Source organism: Corythoichthys intestinalis, chromosome 2 (assembly GCF_030265065.1).
Source record: "Corythoichthys intestinalis isolate RoL2023-P3 chromosome 2, ASM3026506v1, whole genome shotgun sequence".
Lineage (NCBI taxonomy): Eukaryota > Metazoa > Chordata > Actinopteri > Syngnathiformes > Syngnathidae > Corythoichthys > Corythoichthys intestinalis.
In genome coordinates, this window is record NC_080396.1 from 15,162,842 (window position 1) to 15,184,582 (window position 21,741).

The 21,741-nt window shown below is 41.3% G+C and overlaps 1 protein-coding gene across 1 annotated transcript; it reads right to left on the reverse strand.

The window, feature by feature from the left end:
* Window positions 1–1,654: 1,654 nt before the first annotated feature.
* Window positions 1,655–21,188, reverse strand: gp9 (glycoprotein IX platelet). Its single transcript, XM_057830423.1, has 2 exons — window positions 21,022–21,188; window positions 1,655–2,536 (listed from the first exon to the last, which is right to left on the reverse strand). Exon 2 carries the CDS (start codon window positions 2,533–2,535, stop codon window positions 1,804–1,806), a length of 732 nt encoding a protein of 243 aa, XP_057686406.1. The 5' UTR covers window position 2,536; window positions 21,022–21,188; the 3' UTR covers window positions 1,655–1,803.
* Between the last annotated feature and the right edge of the window lie 553 nt (window positions 21,189–21,741).

A 21,741-nucleotide genomic window follows, 5' to 3' on the forward strand; every position in this document is an offset into this window, starting at 1 on the left:
TCCTTCGGCGTCTGAATGAAAAGGGACTCTATGGTAGGATACCCAGGAAGACCCCACTTCTGACCCAGAGACATGAAAAAGCCAGGCTGGAGTTTGCCAAAACCTACCTGAGAAAGCCAAAAACATTTTGGAAGAATGTTCTCTGGTCAGATGAGACAAAAGTAGAGCTTTTTGGGAAAAGGCATCAACATAGATTTTACAGGGAAAAAACAAGACCTAAAAAAAAAATGAACACGGTCCCCATAGTCAAACATGGAGGTTCCCTGATGTTTTGGGGTTGCTTTGCTGCCTCTGGCACTGGACTGCTTGACCGTGTGCATGGCATGATGAAGTCCGAAGACTACCAACACATTTTGCAGCATAATGTAAGGCCCAGTGTGAGAAAGCTGGGCCTCCCTCAGAGGTCATGTGTCTTCCAGCAGGACAACAACCCAAAACACACTTCAAAAAGCACTAGAAAATTGTCTGAGAGAAAGCACTGGAGACTTCTAAAGTGGGCAGCAATGAGTCCAGACCTGAATCCCATAGAACACCTGTGGAGAGATCTGAAAATGGCAGTTTGGAGAAGGCACCCTTCAAATCTCAGAGACATGGACCAGTTAACCAAAGAAGAATGGTCTAAAATTCCATCAGAGCATTGTAAGAAACTCATTGATGGATACCGGAAGCGGTTGTTCGCAGTTATTTTGTCTAAAGGTTATGCTACCAAATATTAGGCTGATGTGCCAATACCTTTGTCCAGCCCATTGTTGGAGTTTTGTGTAAAATGATAATGATTTAATTTTTTTTTCATTCTCTTTTGTGTTTTTTCATTGCAAGCAAAATAAATGAAGATATTTCTACCAAAGCATTTGTAATTGCAATCATTATCTGGGAGAAATTGAGCATTATCTGACAGACTTGCAGGTGTGCCAATACTTTTGGCCAGCAGTGTATATACAGTGTATCACTAAAGTGAGTACACCCCTCACATTTCTGCAGATATTTAGGTATATCTTTTCATGGGACAACACTGACAAAATGACACTTTGACACAATGAAAAGTAGTCTGTGTGCAGCTTATATAATAGAGTTCATTTATTTTCCCCTCAAAATAACGCATAATATAGCCATTAATATCTAAACCCCCGGCAATAAAAGTGAGTATACCCCTTAGAAACTACGTACATCCCTAAATGTCCAAATTGAGTACTGCTTGTCATTTTTCCTCCAAAATGTCATGTGACTCGTTACAGGAGTGCTGTCAGCATTGCTGCAGAGACTGAAGAGATGGGGGGGATCAGCCTGTTAGTGCTCAGACCATACGCCGCACTCTACATCAAATTGGTGTGCATGGCTGTCACCCCAGGAGGAAGCCTCTTCTGAAGACGGTACACAAGAAAGCCCGTGCGTCTCATCAGACCATAGGACATGGTTCCAGTAATCCATGTGATTTGTTGACATGTCTTCAGCAAACTGTTTGCGGGCTTTTTTTGTAACTCCTGTTACAAGCAGTACTCAATTTGGACATAATTTCTAAGGGGTGTATTCACTTTTGTTGCCAGGGGTTTAGATATTAATGGCTATATTTTGAGGGGAAATAAACTCGATTATATAGGCTGCACACAAAGTACTTTTCATTGTGTCAAAGGGTCATTTTGTCAGTGTTGCCCCATGAAAAGATATACCTAAATATCTGCAGAAATGCGAGGGGTGTACTCATTTTTGTGATACACTGTATATATTTTTTAATTCATATTCTAAGTCAGGAGTTTTCTTAATGACCTTTTTAGTGTTCGCTTGAAATGTGTTCAAATAGGCTCCTCAGGTAGCTTTGATCTTAATATTGTGTTTCTTGTGCATCATATCCAGCACTTGTGGTAGAAACTCCTTGTTGACAGGATGTATATTCAATTCCTCAGTGAGCACATAAAAAGGGTCATTGAGAGCAGAAAGTCTTGTTCTATGCCTCACTCTTAAAGGATGTAAATAGTCAGCCTTAAGTCCCATGTGTTTTTCCTCTATTTTAAGAGTAAATGTGCAGTTTTTGGCAAGTCTCAGGCTCCAAAGAAGCAGAACAATAATGCAGCAGAGCATCAGTATCATCACAACAGCAGAGGTACTACTACCGAAGCCTCTTGGGCCGCACTGGATAAAGTAATCATCAGTGAGTTCTGTGATAGCTTTCTGAGTCACAGAGCTGGGACCAAAGCATGTGGGCTCCTGTGAGACTGCAGCTTTGTTCCTTAACAGCCAGTTCCTCAGGTATTCAATGTTGCAATCACAGTGGAAAGGATTACCAGTGAGGGAGACACTTTGAAGGCCCACCAGTTTATCAAATAGGCCTGAAGGGATTGTGGTGATGCCATTGCCCTGTACGAGGAGCTCTGTGGTGTCTGATGGCAGAGGAGGCACCTCCAAGAGGTAATTAGAGGTGCAGTTGACTAGCAGACCAGCAGGCTGAAGGACTGTGCACAGGCATGCCTGACCAAGAGCGGGTGCCGTGTCCAGTGTCCCCCAGATAAGAGGGAGTACTAGTCTTGGACCAGAGAGCATCCTGAAAGATGACACACAAAAAAAAAAAAATTATTGGGAAGTGACCAAAAAAATCATTTATAAAATCTTAACTGTGGTAGTTTTCGGTGGCACAACTTTTTAAATAACGTGTTGTGGTGACCCTTTGTTGACATAATTCACCCACCTTAATTGCGTGTCTGATTGGCCGAGCGCGTTACCGGCTGCGTCACAGTCACGTGACTAGACAGTATAAAGAGCTGCGCGCGTTCCGGCTCAAGAGAGAGAGTGCATGAGAGTTCACAGAGAGTAGCACGAGCTAACAGCAATTCGGACAATAAAGACTCTTAACAAAGCATCCCGCTTCACTGGTGACCCCGACTGCCTCCCTGAAGTCTCAGAGGCATTTTTGAGCACTTTACGCAATGGCGGATACTAGCTTTCTCGAGCTACCGAAGTTCGACGAGTCTTCTGCGGCCGCGTGGTTCGCTAACGCGGAGGAGCAGTTCGTCCTCCGTCGTGTTTCCGACGACACCATGCGCTTCTACCTCGTGGTGGCCGCGCTCGGGTACTCAACGGCGGTCAGAGCACAGCGCTTCGTGGTTTATCCGCCGAAGGTCGACAAGTACACGGGGCTCAAGGCGCACCTCAGACTTTTTGTACCGTCATACAAGTTGACTTCGTTGACGCCCACGGTGCCCGCCTCGAGAGCCCTGCTGCCCGAGGTACCCGCCATAGATGGCGGCATTTCCGCCCCGGTTCCTCGCAGCCGTACTGCTGTCCCGGTACCCGCGCCACCGCCGCGCGCTTCCGCTCTGGCACTTCCCGACGCCGACGTCGCTGTCTCGCCTCCGGCCCCGCTCTCGCTCGCCTCGGCGCCGTCGCCGCTCTCCGTCGACGCCGCTGCGCCCGTCCCTGGCTTTCCCGGCCGCGGCGCCATTGCGCCGGCCTGCGGCCTACTCGACGACGGTGCGCTCGCCTGCGGCCTACTCGACGACGCCCCGTCCGTCTCGGACCTACTCGACAACGTCCCGTCCACCTCGGGCCTACTCGACGGCGTCCCGTCCGGCCCTGGTCTACTCGACTGCGTCCTGTCCGGCCCTGGTCTACTCAGCGGCGTCCCGTCCGGCCCTGGTCTTCTCGTCGACACTGCGCCTGCTCTTGGCCTTCCTCGCGACGTCATTCCTGTGCCTGCGTCTCTGGCCACTGCTGACGTCGCTCCAGCACCTGCACCTTTGGAAGTCTCCGAGGTCGCCCCTCTACCGGCGCTGCTGGACGCCGCCGCCACTGACCTCGCTCCAGCGCCTCCGGTAGTCTCCGAGGTCAGTCCTCAGCCTACGCCGCTGGCCATCGGCGCTAGCCTTACTGCTGTGCCAGCGCCTCCGGAAGTCTCCGAGGTTGCACGTCGGCCAGCGCCTGCGAACGCCGCCCCCGACATCTCTCCTCGTCCACCGCCTTTGGACAACGATGACGTCGCTCCGGTTTCGGCGTTTCCCCCGCTCCTGCTACGACCGGTCGACCTGGTTCGTCAAGTGATAGGTCGCCATTCTTGTTACGTTGCAGTGCGTGACGTCACTGGTCCCGTGGCCGAAATTCCAGCGTGTCACTCGTTAGCTTTCCTAACATGTCATCAGTTCTACCCTTCCTATTTTAACCAGATCTGAAAAGTGAAGAGCAGGACAGAACTGTCGGTCGTTCACAAGACGAGCTTCAGGGAAAAATGCGTGCAGCAAATACCTGAAGACAAAAGTTGGGCAAAACTGGTGATGCGAGAGATTCCTGTTGGGAACTCCGGTTGGGAGCGAGAGTGTATGCTGTCCGGTTTTATAAGCAGATATTCAAGGTAAGCATATTAAGTTTTCAAACTTATCCCAATATAATTATGTAGATTGTTAGCATCCAGAGCTGTCGTGTGCTTTACATACAGTACAGGCCAAAGAGCACACCTTGTGTAATCCATGTCTTGTACATTGTAACGCGTGGTAGCGAGGATACGTGTATAAAAGTACCAAAAAGGGGAGAAGCTTCAATTATGCACATTTATTCACAAAAAATAATATTTCCACCTTGACCACTCTTCACTCGGGAGCTCAGCAGTCAGCAAACAAGCGTTCCCTGACGAACTCCCACCATTGTTGTGAGGTCCACGTCAGAGTCACTGTCGTCACTGTAGCGTGCCATAGTGCTTTGATTATTTAGTATGATTTGGGGAAAACTCCCACAAAGAATAGTCAACATAAAAGACAGCAATAGTAATCCAAATCCGTGTGTTTTACTCATTCGAAGATCCAGGAATTAGACCGATCCCATGGCAACGTCGCAGCCGTCAATTCCACAAAATAGACTGATCCGAAAAGCCGTTGTGGGACCGACGAATCAAAAAATGGACAGATCCGAAACCAATATTGCAGACGTGGTGGGACCGTCGGATCCAGAAATAGATGGTTCCCTTACTTGACTGAGGTTCCAGGAAACATGTTCGGGCGCCAGTTGTAACGCGTGGTCGGTAGGGTACGTGCATACAGGGACCAAAAAGTGGGAGAAGCTTCCACTTATGCACATTTATTCACTAAAAATAATAATTCCACCTTGACCACTCACTTCACTCCCCTTGTTTCCATTTGACTGGAAATTGCATCCAAAAGCAGCACATCGTGGCATTTTACTTCGCGAGTTTAGGCAGCAATAAGCAATTGTTTAACACGCTACAAATTTGGAAAGATACCAATTACGTCATCACTGCAAGCCCGTAAACCATGGCACCAACTAACGGTCAAAATATGGACTAAATATTATAAAATATTGCCATTGATTTAACATTTTATGTGTTTCTAACAACATATTTTAGTTCAAGAGAACAATAGTGGTTTATTAGAGCCTACATGTATTTAAGTCAGAGGATCACTTTAACGGTTACTGTTGGCAACAACTAGAGCTGAAACGAATACTTGAGCAACTCGAGTAACTCGAGTTTAAAAACTGATCTGAGTAATTTTATTCACCTCGAGGAATCATTTAATTTTGCTAGCTCTAAGCATCCTGCTTTTCCCGAAATACTTTTAATGCGGGACATCGCGCTGACGTCACGTGCGTTGAGGAAGAAGCAATTAAAAAAACAAAAAACTTACTGCATCCGACAGCCGCTACAAACAACTCAGACGTTGCTAATAACTACGCCCGCATGATGCTACGGTGGGAGCAGTTAGCGTCCGATGTGTCTCATAGATATCAAATGTATGTAGAACGAGATGAAAATGACAGGCTCGTTACTCTGACAGATGCGTGAGTAAACAGCCGCCATCTTAAAACAGTAGACTTTCAGCGCTAATAAATAAGATTAACGACTGTCACTCGTTCATTTAACGTTAGCCCTGAGGAGGGCTAGGTTTCTATTAATTATGACCACTGTCGATGTGTGGCTAACGTGTCTTACATACAGGCTTTATTTAATCTGTGAAAACATAGCGCTGATAGAGATGGTATAAAATGAAAATTTAATAACGTTGTCAATTTTAGCTCAGTAGTCATTGCTGGATAAAACAAGTTGCACTGGTCTCTAATGTGCTCCAATACAGCGGGTATCATACATATATTTTGAACACTGCAAAAACTCCTATCAGGACTTACGGTTTAGACTAATGTAAAATTTAACTAGAACTTAAAAATAGCTTGACACAAATGGAAATTCAATTGAAACGTGGACAAAACACCTAACTTTTAAGTGATGCGTGTTATCAAGCGTAATGACATTTTTAGGTAAGAAATATATACAGTATATATATATATTAGGGCTGTCAAAATTATCGCGTTAACAGGCGTTAATTAATTTTTTAAATTAATCACGTTAAAATATTTGACGCAATTAACGCAGATGACCCGCTCAGACAGATTTAAATGACGGTACAGTAAAACGCTCACTTGTTGTGTTTTATGGAGTTTTGCCGCCCTGTGCTGGCGCTTGGGTGCGACTGCTTTTATAGGCTTCAGCACCCATGAGCATTGTGTAAGTAATTATTGACATCAACAATGGCGGGCTATTAGTTTATTTTTTGATTGAAAATTTTACACATTTTATTAAAACGAAAACATTAAGAGGGGTTTTAATATAAAATTTCTATAACTTGTACTAACATTTTTCGTTTAAGAACTACAAGTCTTTCTATCCATGGATCGCTTTAACAGAATGTTAATAATGTTAATGCCATCTTGTTGATTTATTGTTATAATAAACAAATACAGTCCTTATGTACCGTATGTTGAATGTATATATCCATCTTGTGTCTTATCTTTCCATTCCAACAATAATTTACAGAAAAATATGGCATATTTTATAGATGGTTTGAATTGCGATTAATTACGATTAATTAATTTTTAAGCTGTAATTAACTCGATTAAAAATTTTAATCGTTTGACAGCCCTAATATATGTATATATATTTTATAAGATCTAGAAGTTTTTTTATTTTTATTTTATTTTTTTAATGAAAGCAGTGAATTAGCCTTTTTTTATTCTAGTCACATCTGAGATGCAATTGTTGGCTGTTTTCAACAATGTACATCGAACATAAAGACATTGATTGACAGAAAATGGTTCAATATTGGATGAAATGTCTTGTTTCCTCATGTATATTTATAATTGCGCTTCACCTAAAAAAAAAAAAAAAAAATTATCCGATCACTCGATTAATCGATAGAATTTCCAGTCGATTACTCTATTACTAAAGTATTCGATAGCTGCAGCCCTAGCCGCAACCACGCCGAACAAGCAATCACCAAAACAAGCTGTTTTTCCAACCTCGTTTGTTATCTGCGCGCTTTTTCTCTCTCCTCCAGACACATTCTCACAGTCATACATCCGGGCATTAAAGATGTAACCAGCCACAACAAAGTGTCGCCATATTAAAATGGGGGCAAAACACGAGTCACAAGCAGTTGCTTTGTCGTGCATTGTAGTACAAACGCGTTGAACTTTTGTCTTATTTGCGGTCTTTTTTTCCGTCGGAATGACTAAAAGTTGCCGTGTTGCGGGTTGTACACAAGGAAGAGTTCGGAGCCGCATTTGAAGTTCTTCATTCTTCCTCGTGAGAGGAAAAGGACAAGCAAATGGCTGAAAGCAATCAGTCGAGGAACAGTATAAGAAGACGGATCCGTGGACCATTCACGCCAGTGGGAACCTAAATCCAGGCACATTTAGGTTTGCAGCCGACATTGTATTCTTACTGGTGAGTAAACTTTAATCGATATTTTTTTTTTGCCCCAATTAGCTGCTAGGATTCAATAGACTAGGCATTAGTTATTATTACCGTAACCGACAACTCGCAAAGCGTTATTTTTCTTTTGCCATGAACTGCTCCGATCGGCCAATCGGTATATTATTGGCCTGGTGGGAATTGGGTGTTTTGCCGTGACGTGATCACGGCTAAATAACGCTCGGAGGCGAATTACCGGTTACGGCAGAAATAATCACTCCGTATATACTACCAGTTTTCTTAGTTCCACACAGTACATATTCCACGTAACTGATAAAGGTCAACTTACTGGATGACTTTATGAGGTAGTTGTAGATGTTTCCGAACTCCACTGCAGACAATTCCTTTGGATTGTTTATCCAGCTATCAGCTGCGACTTTGTATGGGCAGATTTGCAGGCCAATACACGCTAATTAGGGCCCGAGCACTAAGCGTGCGAAGGCCCTATTGTTTTGCAAAGGATTATTTTATTTTATTTTTTTTTTATTTTTCAGGGCAAATGAAAACGGCCAATTTGGAGGCCTGAACATGCACGAAAAGTCACCAAAATTTGCACATACGTCCGGAAAATTGTAAATTTCGATAATTTTGCAACGTTGCAAAAAAATATAACAAAATGGCTCAGTGGCGCCCCCTTGAAATTTTAAAATTGGCCTATAACATTAGGGTCTGTCAGCGTAGAGCAATGAAATTTGGGGGGTCTATACCTTGTCCAAAACCGCTCCAAAAAAGCATTTACACGCATATTCCAAACCCAACAGGAAATCGGTTATTTTGGATCAAATATGAAATTTTTATCGATTTACAGGGTGCACATTTGAGACCTTTTCGCCGAAGGAGTTTGTTGGATCATCTTCAAAATTGGTGAGACTGTTCAGGAGACATATGAAATCTTAAGTTTTGAAAATGGTGCGTTTTCATTCACGGGTCTGACCTGGGCGTGGTGCCAAAGTCGACCATTTTTTCGGCAAAATGACAAATTCAGTAAATGACTTATAGTTCCTTGACACAACGTTCAATCTTTTTCATATTTGGCATGTATGTGTGGTATCCCACCCTTAACACGAGTGCATTGAAATATTACCCATTAGGTCTAGCGCCCCCTAGTGAGAACAGGAAATGCCTTTTTTTACGAGACAGGTTCCTCCTCCAAGGGAAAAAAATCTGTTGACCTCAAACCTGCATCAGGGGAGCCTTAAGACCTGTGTTCAGGTGCCTGATGAAAAATATTGAGGTTTCGTTGAGGCGGAGGGGTCCAAACAGGAAAGTGAAAATGAACGTCAACAATTTGTCACGCAAAAAACTTTGAACAGTCATAACTCGGCAGATATACAACATATCTGCGCCAAACTTCCCGTGTTTGTTGAGAGTCATACCCTGAAGGTTCTTGTAGGGGTCATTTGCATCAACTCTACAGTGCCAACTAGTGGCGACAGAAAGAAGTTTTAAAAAAGGCCTTTCCTATTGGGTTTTTTCAACATAGAGCAAGGAAATTTGGGGAGTAGATACCTTATGCAAAACTGCTCCAAAAAGTCTCTTGCACCCATATTCCAAATCCAACAGGAAATCGGGTATTTTGGATCGAATGTGAAATTTTCATGGGTTCACAGTAGGAGTTTACATTTGGAGGCTTGAATATGCACAAAAACTCGTAAAAATTTGCACATACATGCGGCTTTAGATAACGTTCGATAATCTTGCAATGTTACGAAAAAATGTAGCAAAATGCCTCAGTGGCGCCCCCTTGAATTTTTCAAAAAGGCGTTTCCTATTAGGTTTTTTTAACAGAGAGTGATGAAATTTGGGGAGTCGATACCTTGTGCAAAACTGCTCCAAAAAGTCTCTTGCACCCGTATTCCAAATCCAACAGGAAATCGGGTATTTTGGATCGAATGTGAAATTTTTATCGGTTCACAGTAGGAGTTTACATTTGGAGGCTTGAACATGCACGAAAACTCACAAAAATTTGGACATACATGTGGCTTTGCATAACGTTCAATAATCTTGCAACGTTACGAAAACATGTAACAAAATGGCTCAGTGGCGCCCCCTTGAAATTTTCAAAAAGGCCTCTCCATTTAGGTTTTTTCAACGTAGAGGGATGAAATTCGGAGAGTCGATACCTTGTACAAAACTGCTCCAAAAAGTCTCTTGCATGCATATTCCAAACCCAACAGGAAATCGGGTATTTTGGATTGAATGTGAAATTTTTATCGATTTACAGTGTGCACATTTTACACCTTGGCACCTAGGGAATTAGTTTGATCATTCTCAAAATTGGCGAGACTGTTCATGAGGCATATGAAATCTTAAGTTATCAAAATGGTGTGTTTTCATTCACGGGCCTGACCTGGGCGGGGTGCCAAAGTCGGCCATTTTTTCGGCAAAATGACAAATTCAGTAAATGACTAATAGTTCCTTCACACAACGTTCAATCTTTTTCATATCTGGCATGTATGTGCGACATCCCACCCTTAACATGAGTGCATTGAAATATTACCCATTAGGCCTAGCGCCCCCTAGTGAGAACAGGAAATGCCTTTTTTTACGAGACAGGTTCCTCCTCCAAGGAAAAAAAATCTGTTGACCTCAAACCTGCATAAGGGAAGGCTTAAGACCTGTCTTCAGGTGCCTGATGAAAAATATTGAAGTTTTGTTGAAGCGGAGGGGTCCAAACAGGAAAGTGAAAATGACTGTCAACAATTTTTCTCTCCAAAAACTTTGAACAGTCATAACTCGGCAGATATACAACATATCTGCGCCAAACTTCCCGTGCTTGTTGAGAGTCATACCCTGAAGGGCCTTATAGAGATCATTTGCATCAACCCTACAGCGCCAACTAGTGGCAATAGAAAGTCACTTGTTTTTCCAATACATGTCCAGTTCTTTTCAGGTTGGTCATTGTAATTTGAAGACCTATTGTAATACTTATTTACGGCCCATGTCCACGTGTCTCTGTCTGTTGCCGTGATGACCCTTTATTCGCCATTTAAAGGAAATATTTTTTTTCAAAGACTCAGGCAGCTTATATAGCCACAATATTTGGCACACTTCGTCGAATTGGCCCAGTTAGAAGATTAATTTTGGTTTTGAATAAGGGCTTGGCTGCACAGCTCAGTAGTGGGTCCTTTTTTGTAGTACTCTCTCCAATAGGGGTTTTTATCTCTTGGGTGTGGGAATGTAAATAGGCGACTTTCGAGCATGTTAGGTTCTAATGAGATGATTAGAGAGGAGCATCTGCCACCACCCTGACCTGCACACAGTCCGAGTTGCGTGACGTCCGAGTTGCGCTAGATTGCGAGGGCCCGTTCAGTCCTGCTTGCAGGCCTAGTTTTAAGTTGTATCGCCTCCTCGCGTCTGTCGGCAGTGACTCGGGATAATAAGTCATGTTTAAGACATTTTTATGAAAAAAATACGCAAAACACAGCTGAAATATATGAATTTCAGACAACGTTTGTCTACGGATGTTTACCTGTGCGTGCCCCCATCTCAAAATGGTGACACGTTGCTATGCGAGATGACGAAATCGTGACATCACGCCGACTGCGAGAATAAGTACCGTAATTTTCGCACTATAAGCCGCTACTTTTTTCCTTCACTTTGAATCCTGCGGCTTATAGTCCAGTGCGGCTTATTTGTTGATTTATATGGGTTAATAGGTAGCACTTGATTTGAAAGCGGCGTCATAAGACTCATAAGACCGTCGTAATTATGACATGACACTATCATGGACATTACTGATTGCTTATGACGGATGTCATTAAGTGTCATCTGGCAAATTGTGTCACTAACTAACACTGTCACTAACATTTATGTCCAGCTCAGATCTTTTACATCCATTCAAAAGTGAGATAATTTGTCGGATAACACTAAATGACATGTTATAAGCATTAATTATTGCTCATGACAATGTCATGTCATAATTATAATTGTCTAATGCAGTACTTCTCAAATAGTGGGGCGCGCCCCCCTGGGGGGGGGTGCAGAGCAATGCCAGGGGGGCGCATGTGACCTCGGGGAACATGTTTTTTTTTTTTTTTTTTTTTTTTTTTTGCCGTACTGGAATAAAGTGTACTTGCACATCCACTCAGTAGGTGGCAGTGGCGCTCTCATTTTCAGAGTGCGCGCAGTATTTTTGAACTAAGGAAGAGCACTCAGCACACACAGACAACAGATATGAAGAGCAGTGTGCCACCGCCGTTTTCGAAAGCCGCTTTCCGACCGGACTCACTCACGCAGCGACCCACTGTCTTGTCCGGTTCTCACGTCGCCGCCCGAGAAGTGCCATTTTCGGCTTGGGATCGTCACGACGACTGCCCTCACCTACGGTTCTACCTCGGCCGCTGTGAATGCGCTTTTTTCGTGCCGTTTGCCTTTTAGCTTTGACTTTTAATACAGTGGGTGATGATGAAAGACCACTGTTTACTGTGTCTAAAAATAATTATAGCAGACAGCAAGAAGCGTAATCAATTAAGACGCCACTTAAAGACATTAGACCCCAATCTCATTGTTAAGCCGCTTGATTTTTTCAGTGAAAACGTGCCGAATATTGCCAACAATCGTCCTGCTTTGTCAGTGTTATATCAGTAAGCCAGTGAGCATTGTTAGCATGCTAATTGCAAAGTAACTCCACACCATTGCAAAGGAGGCAAATACTGTGAGCAGCAAAAATAAAAACTGTCCTGTCCAAGGACACTTTTTTTCCCCTTTTATTCAGATTTGTTTTTTCGGTCAAATTTTTTGGCACATTGTCCTCATGAGTGAATGTTTCTAATCAATTTTAATTTGGTATTATTTACTGATTTTATTACATTTTATTTTTCTGTATCAAATGGTCAAAAATGTACCTTGAGTGTATTTTTTAGTTTGGATGTGAATTTTTTTTTTTTTTAATTCAGGCAAATTGATACACGTCAAGTATTCTCTGTTACAAACAAAACAATGTTAATAAAGTTATACTTTATTATAAGTTGATCTATGTTACTTTTTTTTCTTTATTAGAAAAAAAGGACACAATGTTAGGCAGATGCGTATTTATAATAGTAATTTTATAGACAAATGATACATTTACGTCTTCCTTGGGGGGGCGTGACAGAAAATAATTGAGAAGCACTGGTCTAATGTCAGTCAGTCAAATGAAGTGTTACCAAATACCATAACTAGCAATTCATGAAACAACTGGAACAGCAACTGAAGCAATAATTAGCACAGAATATGACTTTTGATTGTTATTTACATATGTAGTGCTGCAATGCATGCTAGGAGGCATTTTGGACAACAACAGTATTGACAGCAGGTGGCAGCAGAGGTTGACTGTCTCACCCAAGGAATCAGTTATGGCCAAATGAAGCATCTTGAAGGAATGATTTGCAAAGCAAAGTTTTGCTGCCAATCGGTTCAAAGCTTCATGGTGGTTCATTTGGTCTTAAGACAGACACTTATAGTAGTGAAGACAACTGCGGCTTATATTCCAGTGCGGCTTATCTATGTAAAAATGCCGTTTTCGTGTCAAATTTGGTGGGTGGCGGCTTATAGTCAGGTGCGCCTTATAGTCTGAAAATTACGGTAGATAGATGAATGAATAAGAAAAAAAAAAACAACAACAAAAAAACAAATAAAACCCCAAAAATTAATGCAGCCTCAACGGGACACAAGCCAATGTCCTACTTGCGCTGGTCCCAAGCTCGGGGAAATGCAGAGGGTAAAAAAAAGCCTGCATTGGGAGTGCCCCCCCAAGATTTCTTAGTGCCCACTCTGGTGGGTAAACCTAGATCCGGGCCTGAGCAGCACTACTTTTATTAAATCTACGTCTGCTCACTACTTGAATTCCATTTATAATTAGATCTACAATTTTGCTTTGTCAAACGGCACGTCATGACCGATTCATCAGTCATATTCGTAAGCAGTGATGTTTGACTCTTCCATCTATCAAATGGAGTGTGGCAGTCAGTCACACCTGCACATTCGTCACAATTTGCTACAGAAGAAATTCATTTATGTGAAAGATGGCAGAAATCCTGCAGGGCAAGTACAGCAGGTGAATGCAAATTTCAGTTTGTCCAACTCAATCACACCAGCTGGAGTGCTCTTTTCAAGAAAGTAGAGGGTCATGTGCAGTGGCACCTCTAGATATTTTTCATAGTGGTGGCCCACGAAAAATAAATGCATTAATTTCAAGTTTTTATTACGTTGTTGAAAACTATTCGAAAGACTGAAGGACACGCCTACTGATATACTTTGGTTTAATGTGTTAAATTTCATGTTAGTAATGATCATTGTACATAAGTGATGCTGCAACAATCTAACGTTATATACTGGTCAGTGGAGTGGCTAACAATTTCATGGGGGGGCGCGGTCACCGATGCACACCCGCTGGTGGCGCCATTGGTCGTGTGCATCGGCGGAGTTTGATTTTTGGGGCTGGGCGGGCAAAGCATGTTGATGACTCCGAAACGCAGTGTCAGCAATAAAATTAACTTACAAGAATATTTATAATAATAAGATGACAATGAGTGTTTTTTGTTTCCCCATCACTCTTGAGGGGAATTCTTAATCAAGCTGTTTAGGCAATACTTTTCGCCAAGATCGTCATCCATTGAACATGGTTCGCCCGCCGGTGTCGTGCCGATGTAGTTACCCCAGTCAAAAATTGTATCCACTGGGCGGAGCCATATGGAGGTAAATTTGTGTCTTTATTTTTCAATAAAAAAGTTGCTTCAATCAAAATATATATTTTCAATTTAAAAAAAAGTCGCTTTAATCCAAAAAAAAAAAAAGTGTTTGAATACAAAAACACATTTGAAACTCAAAAAAATGCACGTGAAAGCTATTTTTCTTTGATTTATTTGTTTTTTTTTGTAATTGAGGCAACTTTTTTGAAGTAATGTTGATTTGTGTTTGGGCCACATTTTGGCTAGGACGTTTTTGTCTTTATTATTCAATCAAAAAATAAGTTGCTTAAAAAAAAAAAATTCAAAAAGAAAAATCAGTCAAAAAAATTTCAATCATAGAAAACGTTTTTGAATTTGAAAAAATATTTGAGATTGAAAAATTTGCATTTGAACACTTAATTTTTCATTGAAAAAGTTTTCTTTGATCGAATCAATCCTTTTTGTGTTTGGGCCATATTATGGGTAGGACATTTGTGTCTAAATCATTCAATCCAAAAAAAGTTGCTTCAATCAACAAATTTTCAATCAAAGAAAATAATTATTTGAAAAATAAAATTGCCCTCCTCTAATTTTTTGTTGTTGTTGTGAAAATTGTATTTAAAGCAAATGACCGTCGAAGGTGCTAGTCACCTGATTTGTTTGAAAAATAATTTTGACCTAGCCTGGTACACCAGACTCAACGCTGTTCCAGCTATTGAGTCTGGCCACCATTCCCACGGAAACAATTTCCAGGGCGGAGCAAGCCACAGCAAACAGACAGCGGAGTGGACCAATCAGCGACGGGCAGACGTGACGTTAGTAAAATGGCGACCGCAGGACGATGGACTTGCGCGCGGAAGTAAACATACGAAGAGAGCGGAGTTTATTCGACATGGCTAGCGCGAGACAGACTGTTGTCAATGACTCGTGTCGATGTGTTTTTGGTCATTTAAAACTGATTTTACCGTGGATTGGAACATATTCTCGGCTCTGCCGTTCACCATCTGTGCTGCTGAAGAGACGACTTTCGACGCGCAAGAGTGACGTTGCTCGTGAAGAACACGTCACGCAAATAAACGAATCTGATTTGTCGATTGATTTTGTACCTGCTCGAAAAGGCCGTTAATGGGATGGTTTCCAGACTATACTATCAGTGTTTGAAAAATACAGGGAGAATAGTCTGGCAGAGCCAGGCTAATTTTGACCCATTGTAAAAATATATTTTTTGGTTCATTTCATTCATTTTTGTTGCAGTTTTATTGCTTTACAACTTTTATATATTTAGGAAACTCAGTTAACTCTTTCACTCCCAGCCATTTTCACCAGAGCAAGGCCCTTCGCTCCCGGCCGTTTTTTCTGGATTTTGACTGATTTTGCAAGGCCCACAAAAAATTCTGTTCTATTGCGATATAAACTTTGAACCCACCAAAAGAAAGATTAGACTCTCTTCTTTCAGCAGAAAAAAAAGTAAGTTCGTATCTTGTTCCATTCTTTAGAAATCAGCATTAGAAAATAGCTTAGTTTGAGCAATTTTCCCATTTCTGATGAAAAAACGGAGAAAATGAGCTTTTTGTAAACGCATACATTTCAAACATAACGTTGACTTTAGCAAAGCTATTTTTTGCATTAGTTACATCCCAAACATCTGAATAATGTTTTCCTTTTACAAAATAACATGAACAACCAGCCAAATAGAGCTTTTGATAGCAAAGTAGCAATTTATTCACACATGACTACTGAGAGATGACGGTTTGTTGCCGAGATGACGCCGTTGACGCCATGTCAGCCGTGTAAACTTTTCCCTCATCGTTGTCTGCCTCACAAAGATGGATTATTTTTGCATTTCTGCGGGGTCTGCTTGGCGAGTCCCTCCACGGGGGGTTTCACTCGTTTTGCACGATCGTCCAGCGCCTGGCGTCCCAGGCGTCCTCTCGTTGTTTTGTCCGGTCGGAGCGCTGCCTGGGCTCCTCCGCCAGCGCTCTAACAATGCTGGCCGGCCGTTTACTGCTGATGAATCGGCTTGCCTGGTCATCCAAAATGCGCTACTGCCCTCCAGTGGCCAGTTTTATTGCTTTAAAATTGGTTTGGAGCCTTGTTCTTTGTTTCTCAGTTAGAGCGGAAGCTATATATGCTTCTTATAAAAAAAAAAAAAAATGCAAAAGACGTATAAATACGTAATCGGGACACTGAAGCATTTGGAAATAGAACGTATTTATACGGTTCTGGGAGCAAATGAGTTAAATGCAATGAAACTTTTTGGCCACCAGGGGTTTCTGGACCCCCTTAAAATCCGCTTATGGTCGTATGTATTCAAAATGAGTGAGAAAAGCAATTTACAGTAAATGCACAGCACTAAGGGGGAAAAAGTAAGTCAACAGAACTCAGATGCTTTAAAAATAATGAAACTGGTCAACGTTGCTGATAAATGTGGGTGTCGCCACCATTTTTTAAAAAAATAATGGAATATTACATTCCTGATAAAATGTGAGTGCGATCGCCCAACTTCAATATGCTGTCATGAAATGACTCCCAGTATTGCAAGGGCGTTGGTTTGGTCTCAACATAGGTAGGGACGATAAAACAGCATTACCTGCATGTACACTTTTTGCTTGGGACGCGACATTCATTCATTAATAAGACCAAACAGATTGGGTGAATGGGGTTCAGGGCTACATTTCTCACAAATATGAACCTAGTTAATTAACAGGCTAAATGATCAATGCAAAATACATCTGTATTGACTTATACTAACTTCCATATACATTGGTTCAGGTGATAGGTCCATTCAAACCTTTGTTTTCAAAAACTATTAACACAAAATGTCTGGATTTAATTAGCAAATTTATATTTCAATATTTGAGCATATCTCAAATTATACTAAAATACACAATAAATACAACTTAATAATCTCTTGACTATCCAGGAATCCAAAAAAATAAACATTTTTCTTAAGACCACTCAACATTGTTGAGAAATTAATATATATATAATATTAATTTCTCAACAATGTCAGGGAATAACAAAAATAAATAAAAATTTAGCCTTCCTTCAGGTCAGACACTACTTGTTTTTGTCCAAAAGCACAGCCAAACGCAACAAAAAAATGAAAGCTCCTTTAGGCTGCTTTAAAACCACATTCAGTGGGGAGAACAAGTATTTGATATACTGCCGATTTTGCTTGTTTTCCCACTTGCAAGCCATGTGGAGGTCTGTAATTTGTATCATAGGTTCTCTTCAACTGTGAGGGATGGAATCTAAGACAAAAATCCAGAAAATCACATTGTATAATTTTTAAATAATAAATTTGTATTTAACTGCATGAAATAAGTATTTGATACATTACCAACTAGTAAATATTTCGGCTCTTAGTTCTTTTTTAAGAACCCCTCCTGTTCTCCACTTATTACCGGAAGTAACTGCACTTGTTTGAACTTGTTACCTGTATAAAAGACACCTGTTCACATGCTCAAACAAACAAACTCCAACCTCTCCACAATGGCCAAGACCAAAGAGCTGTGTAAGGACATCAGGGATAAAATAATAGACCTGCACAAGGCTGGGATGGGCTACAGGAACATAAGCAAGCAGCTTGGTGAGAAGGTAACAACTGTTGGAACGATTATTAGAAAATGGAAGAAGTTCAAGTTGACGGTCAATCTGCCTCGTTCTGGGGCTCCATGCAAGATCTCACCTCGTGGGGCATCACTGATCATGAGGAAGGTGAGGGATCAGCCCAGAACTACACGGCAGGACCTGGTCAATGACCTGAAGAGAGCTGGAACCACAGTCTCGAAGAAAACCATCGGAAACACATTACGCCGTCATGGATTAAAATCCTACAGCGCACGCAAGGTCCCGCTGCTGAAGCCAGTGCATGTCCAGACACGTCTGAAGTTTGCCACTGACCATCTGGATGATCCAGAGGAGCAATGGGAGAAGGTCATGTGGTCGGATGAGACCAAAATGGAACTTTTTGGTCTAAACTCGGCTCGTCGTGTTTGGAGGAAAAAGAAGGATGAGTACAACCCCAAGAACACCATCCCAACCGTGAAACATGGAGGAGGAAACATCATTTTTTTTGGGCTACTTCTCTGTCAAGGGTACAGGACGACTGCACCGTACTGAGGGGAGGATGGATGGGGCTATGTATCGCCAGATCTTGGCTGACAACCTCCTTCCTTCAGTGAGAGCCCTGAAGATGGGTCGTGGCTGGGTCTTCCAGCATGACAACGACCCAAAGCACACAGCCAAGGCAACTAAAGAGTGGCTCCGTAAGAAGCATCTTAAGGTCCTGGAGTGGCCTAGCCAGTCACCAGATCTGAACCCGATAGAAAATCAATAGAGGGAGCTGAAAGTCCGTGTTGCCTGGCAGCAGCCCCGAAACCTGAAGGCTCTGGAGAAGATCTGCATTGAGGAGTGGGCCAAAATCCCTGCTGCAGTGTGTGCAAACCTTGTCAAGGATTACAGGAAACGTTTGGTATCTGTAATAGCAAACAAAGGTTTCTGTACCAAATATTAAGTTCAATTTTTGTGATGTATCAAATACTTATTTCATGCAATTAAATGCAAATGTATTATTTAAAAATCATACAATGTGATTTTCTGTTTTTTTTGTATTAGATTCCGTCCCTCACAGTTGACGAGAACTTATGATACAAATTACAGACCTCTACATCCTTTGCAAGTGGGAAAACCAGCAAAATTGGCAGTGTATCAAATACTTTTTCTCCCCACTGTACATAAAATTAAAAATGAAAATTGGAGAGAAAGGGATAAACTTCGGTTCACTACATTCCTCACAGTTTAATTAACGTTAACAGTAGAAAACATACAGGAGGAAACTTCTCTTTAAGCAGCTTCCTACTCAAGTTTTGCGGGTTAGCAAATTCACACAGTTTAATGTTATGGTAACGTTGATACAGGTCTGACTTTCAGTAGCAAAATTAGTGGCGTGTTCCCCACCTCCACAACATTGACGTCCTTTTACAGTACTTACAATGGCTGCAGCTGCTGCTGGCTGAAAAAAAAAAAACCCTTCTAATTAGGGTTGTTCCGATCATGTTTTTTTGCTCCCGATCGTTTTAGTTTGAGTATCTGCCTATCCCGGTATTTCCCGATCCGATTGCTTTTTTTTTTTGCTCCCGATTCAATTCCAATCAGTCCCGATAATTTTTCCCGATCATATACATTTTGGCAATGCATTAAGAAAAAAATGAATAAAACTCGGACGAATATATACATTCAACATACAGTACACAGGTACTGTATTTGTTTATTATGACAATAAATCCTCAAGATGGCATTTACATTATTAACATTCTTTCTGTGAGAGGGATCCACAGATAGAAAGACTTTGTATATTGTGACTAAATATTGCCATCTAGTGTATTTGTTGAGCTTTCAGTAAATGATACTGTAGCCATTTAACTGTTCTGCCCAACTGCATGATGGGATGTGCAACGATGACTGTGCGTAGTGGCACCAACTGATATATCTTCTCTGCGTTGGGAAGTAACATAGGGTGTTAAGGAAAAGATCGACCACTACTGTCCTTCCCCACATTGCTTCCCACGATATTTCTAATTGTTGAGAGAGGGATATTAAGGCTTTAACCAATTAAAAAGAGGGTCCAAAGACTGCCAAAATTCTCTCTACTCATTTTACTTTGCCTGTTAGATCTATATACAGGTAAAACGGCGCCATTATAGACTGAACTCGACAATGCGGGAGTGGGTTGTGCAGCGCATGCGTTAATTGCATTAAATATTTTAACGTGATTAAAAAAAAATTAATTACCGCCGTTTACGCGATAAATTTGATAGCCCTACTTTAAGCCAAAACTAAAGACTAGATGAATGTAAGACATTTTGTCTGTAACGTTAAATACAATTAGAAAACGGTTTAATTAAAAAATATATATATATTAAAAAAAGGCATGTCCCATATTTTTTTGCCGATTCCGATACTTTGAAAATGACGTGATCGGACCCGATCGATCGGCATCCCGATCGATCGGCATCCCGATCGATCGGGACATCTTTACTTCTAATATTTCTCCTCTTCGAAGGAGGCGGCATGGGGCTGGGGCTGTGAGTGCATGTGTGGTTGTGTGTGTGTGTGTGTGGGGGGGGGGGGGCGAGTCGTCAGCCAATCAAACGTGCATTTGAGGGGAAAAAATAGACTGGCACACTTAGCAGTGAAAAGGGTAAATGTAAGTCTGAACATAATGAAAATAATGCACTTAATAATGGTAGGGTTAATTCTATCCTTACAACATAATGAGGAGTCAATCTAAATTACCTATATAACGCAAATAAGGTTGTTTAAAAGTCGTTGTGGACAATTTGAGAATCCTGAAAAGTTGGTAATGTCCCTACCGTCCCTATGTAAACTTTAAAAACAATTTTTTACTATTTATGTTTGATTTATAATCTATCCCGAGGTTCTGTATGAGCGCTTTTATGTACATTTTTTGATCCTCTCAGTTTTGACTCTATACATCTTTTCATTTTTATAATTAGAATATAATAAGTATCCATCACGATGTATTAACGCGTTTGTTAAGGCTTTGTATGATGATTTCGGAAATCCTAATTGGTAAACCCAAAAGTAAAAGAAAAGAAAACCAACCTTTTGCGGTCAAAAGTCCAGTGAAGTTACTTCTCATCTCTGTAGTCATCATTGAATTTTTATAAATTAACTATTCTGGTCCAGTGTCGTATTGAGATGTGGAGTGTTCCGTTCTGATGCATGTTATTTACAGAACCGCAGTGTGACGAGTGCCCCAATGACCGCAGCGGCAGCGGTGAACTATGCAGGAAATCCTCCTGTTTGCTGAAGATAAGCGTTATCTCCAAAAGAGGGCAAGCGATGCGCTCCGACATAGTTTACTAGTAGCCTACAGCGCTGAAATAACTGTTCTTGGTGTAGGGGCACTACAATGCAACAATATTTACTACTGTGCCATTCTAGAATTAGACAAAACTTGCATCCCACCTAGACATGTGCCGGTATGATATTCTGACGGGATGATAACCTCAAACCAAAATATCACAGTATCGGAATTACAGCTCTAAAATGTGTTACTTTGAGATATCTGGGTTTAAAAAAAAACAAAAAACAAACTTTTTTTCCCCATTGAACAGGATTTTTATTTTTCAAAACATTAACAAATTGGAACAAATTTAAAAAATATATATTCTAAATAGAATTAAAATGCAGTCCTTTAGGTGAGCCTAAACCCACAGCCACAGCTCAACATTATTACCATCAGAACAAAAATAATTATTTTCCATAAAAACCACATGTGTATGACTTGTATCATGTTTATATTATACACACGCACTTTTT

What these genes read in the sequence shown, in the direction of transcription:
- gp9 (XM_057830423.1), bottom strand. Translation starts at nt 2,535, where the DNA reads ATGCTCTCTGGTCCAAGACTAGTACTCCCTCTTATCTGGGGGACACTG.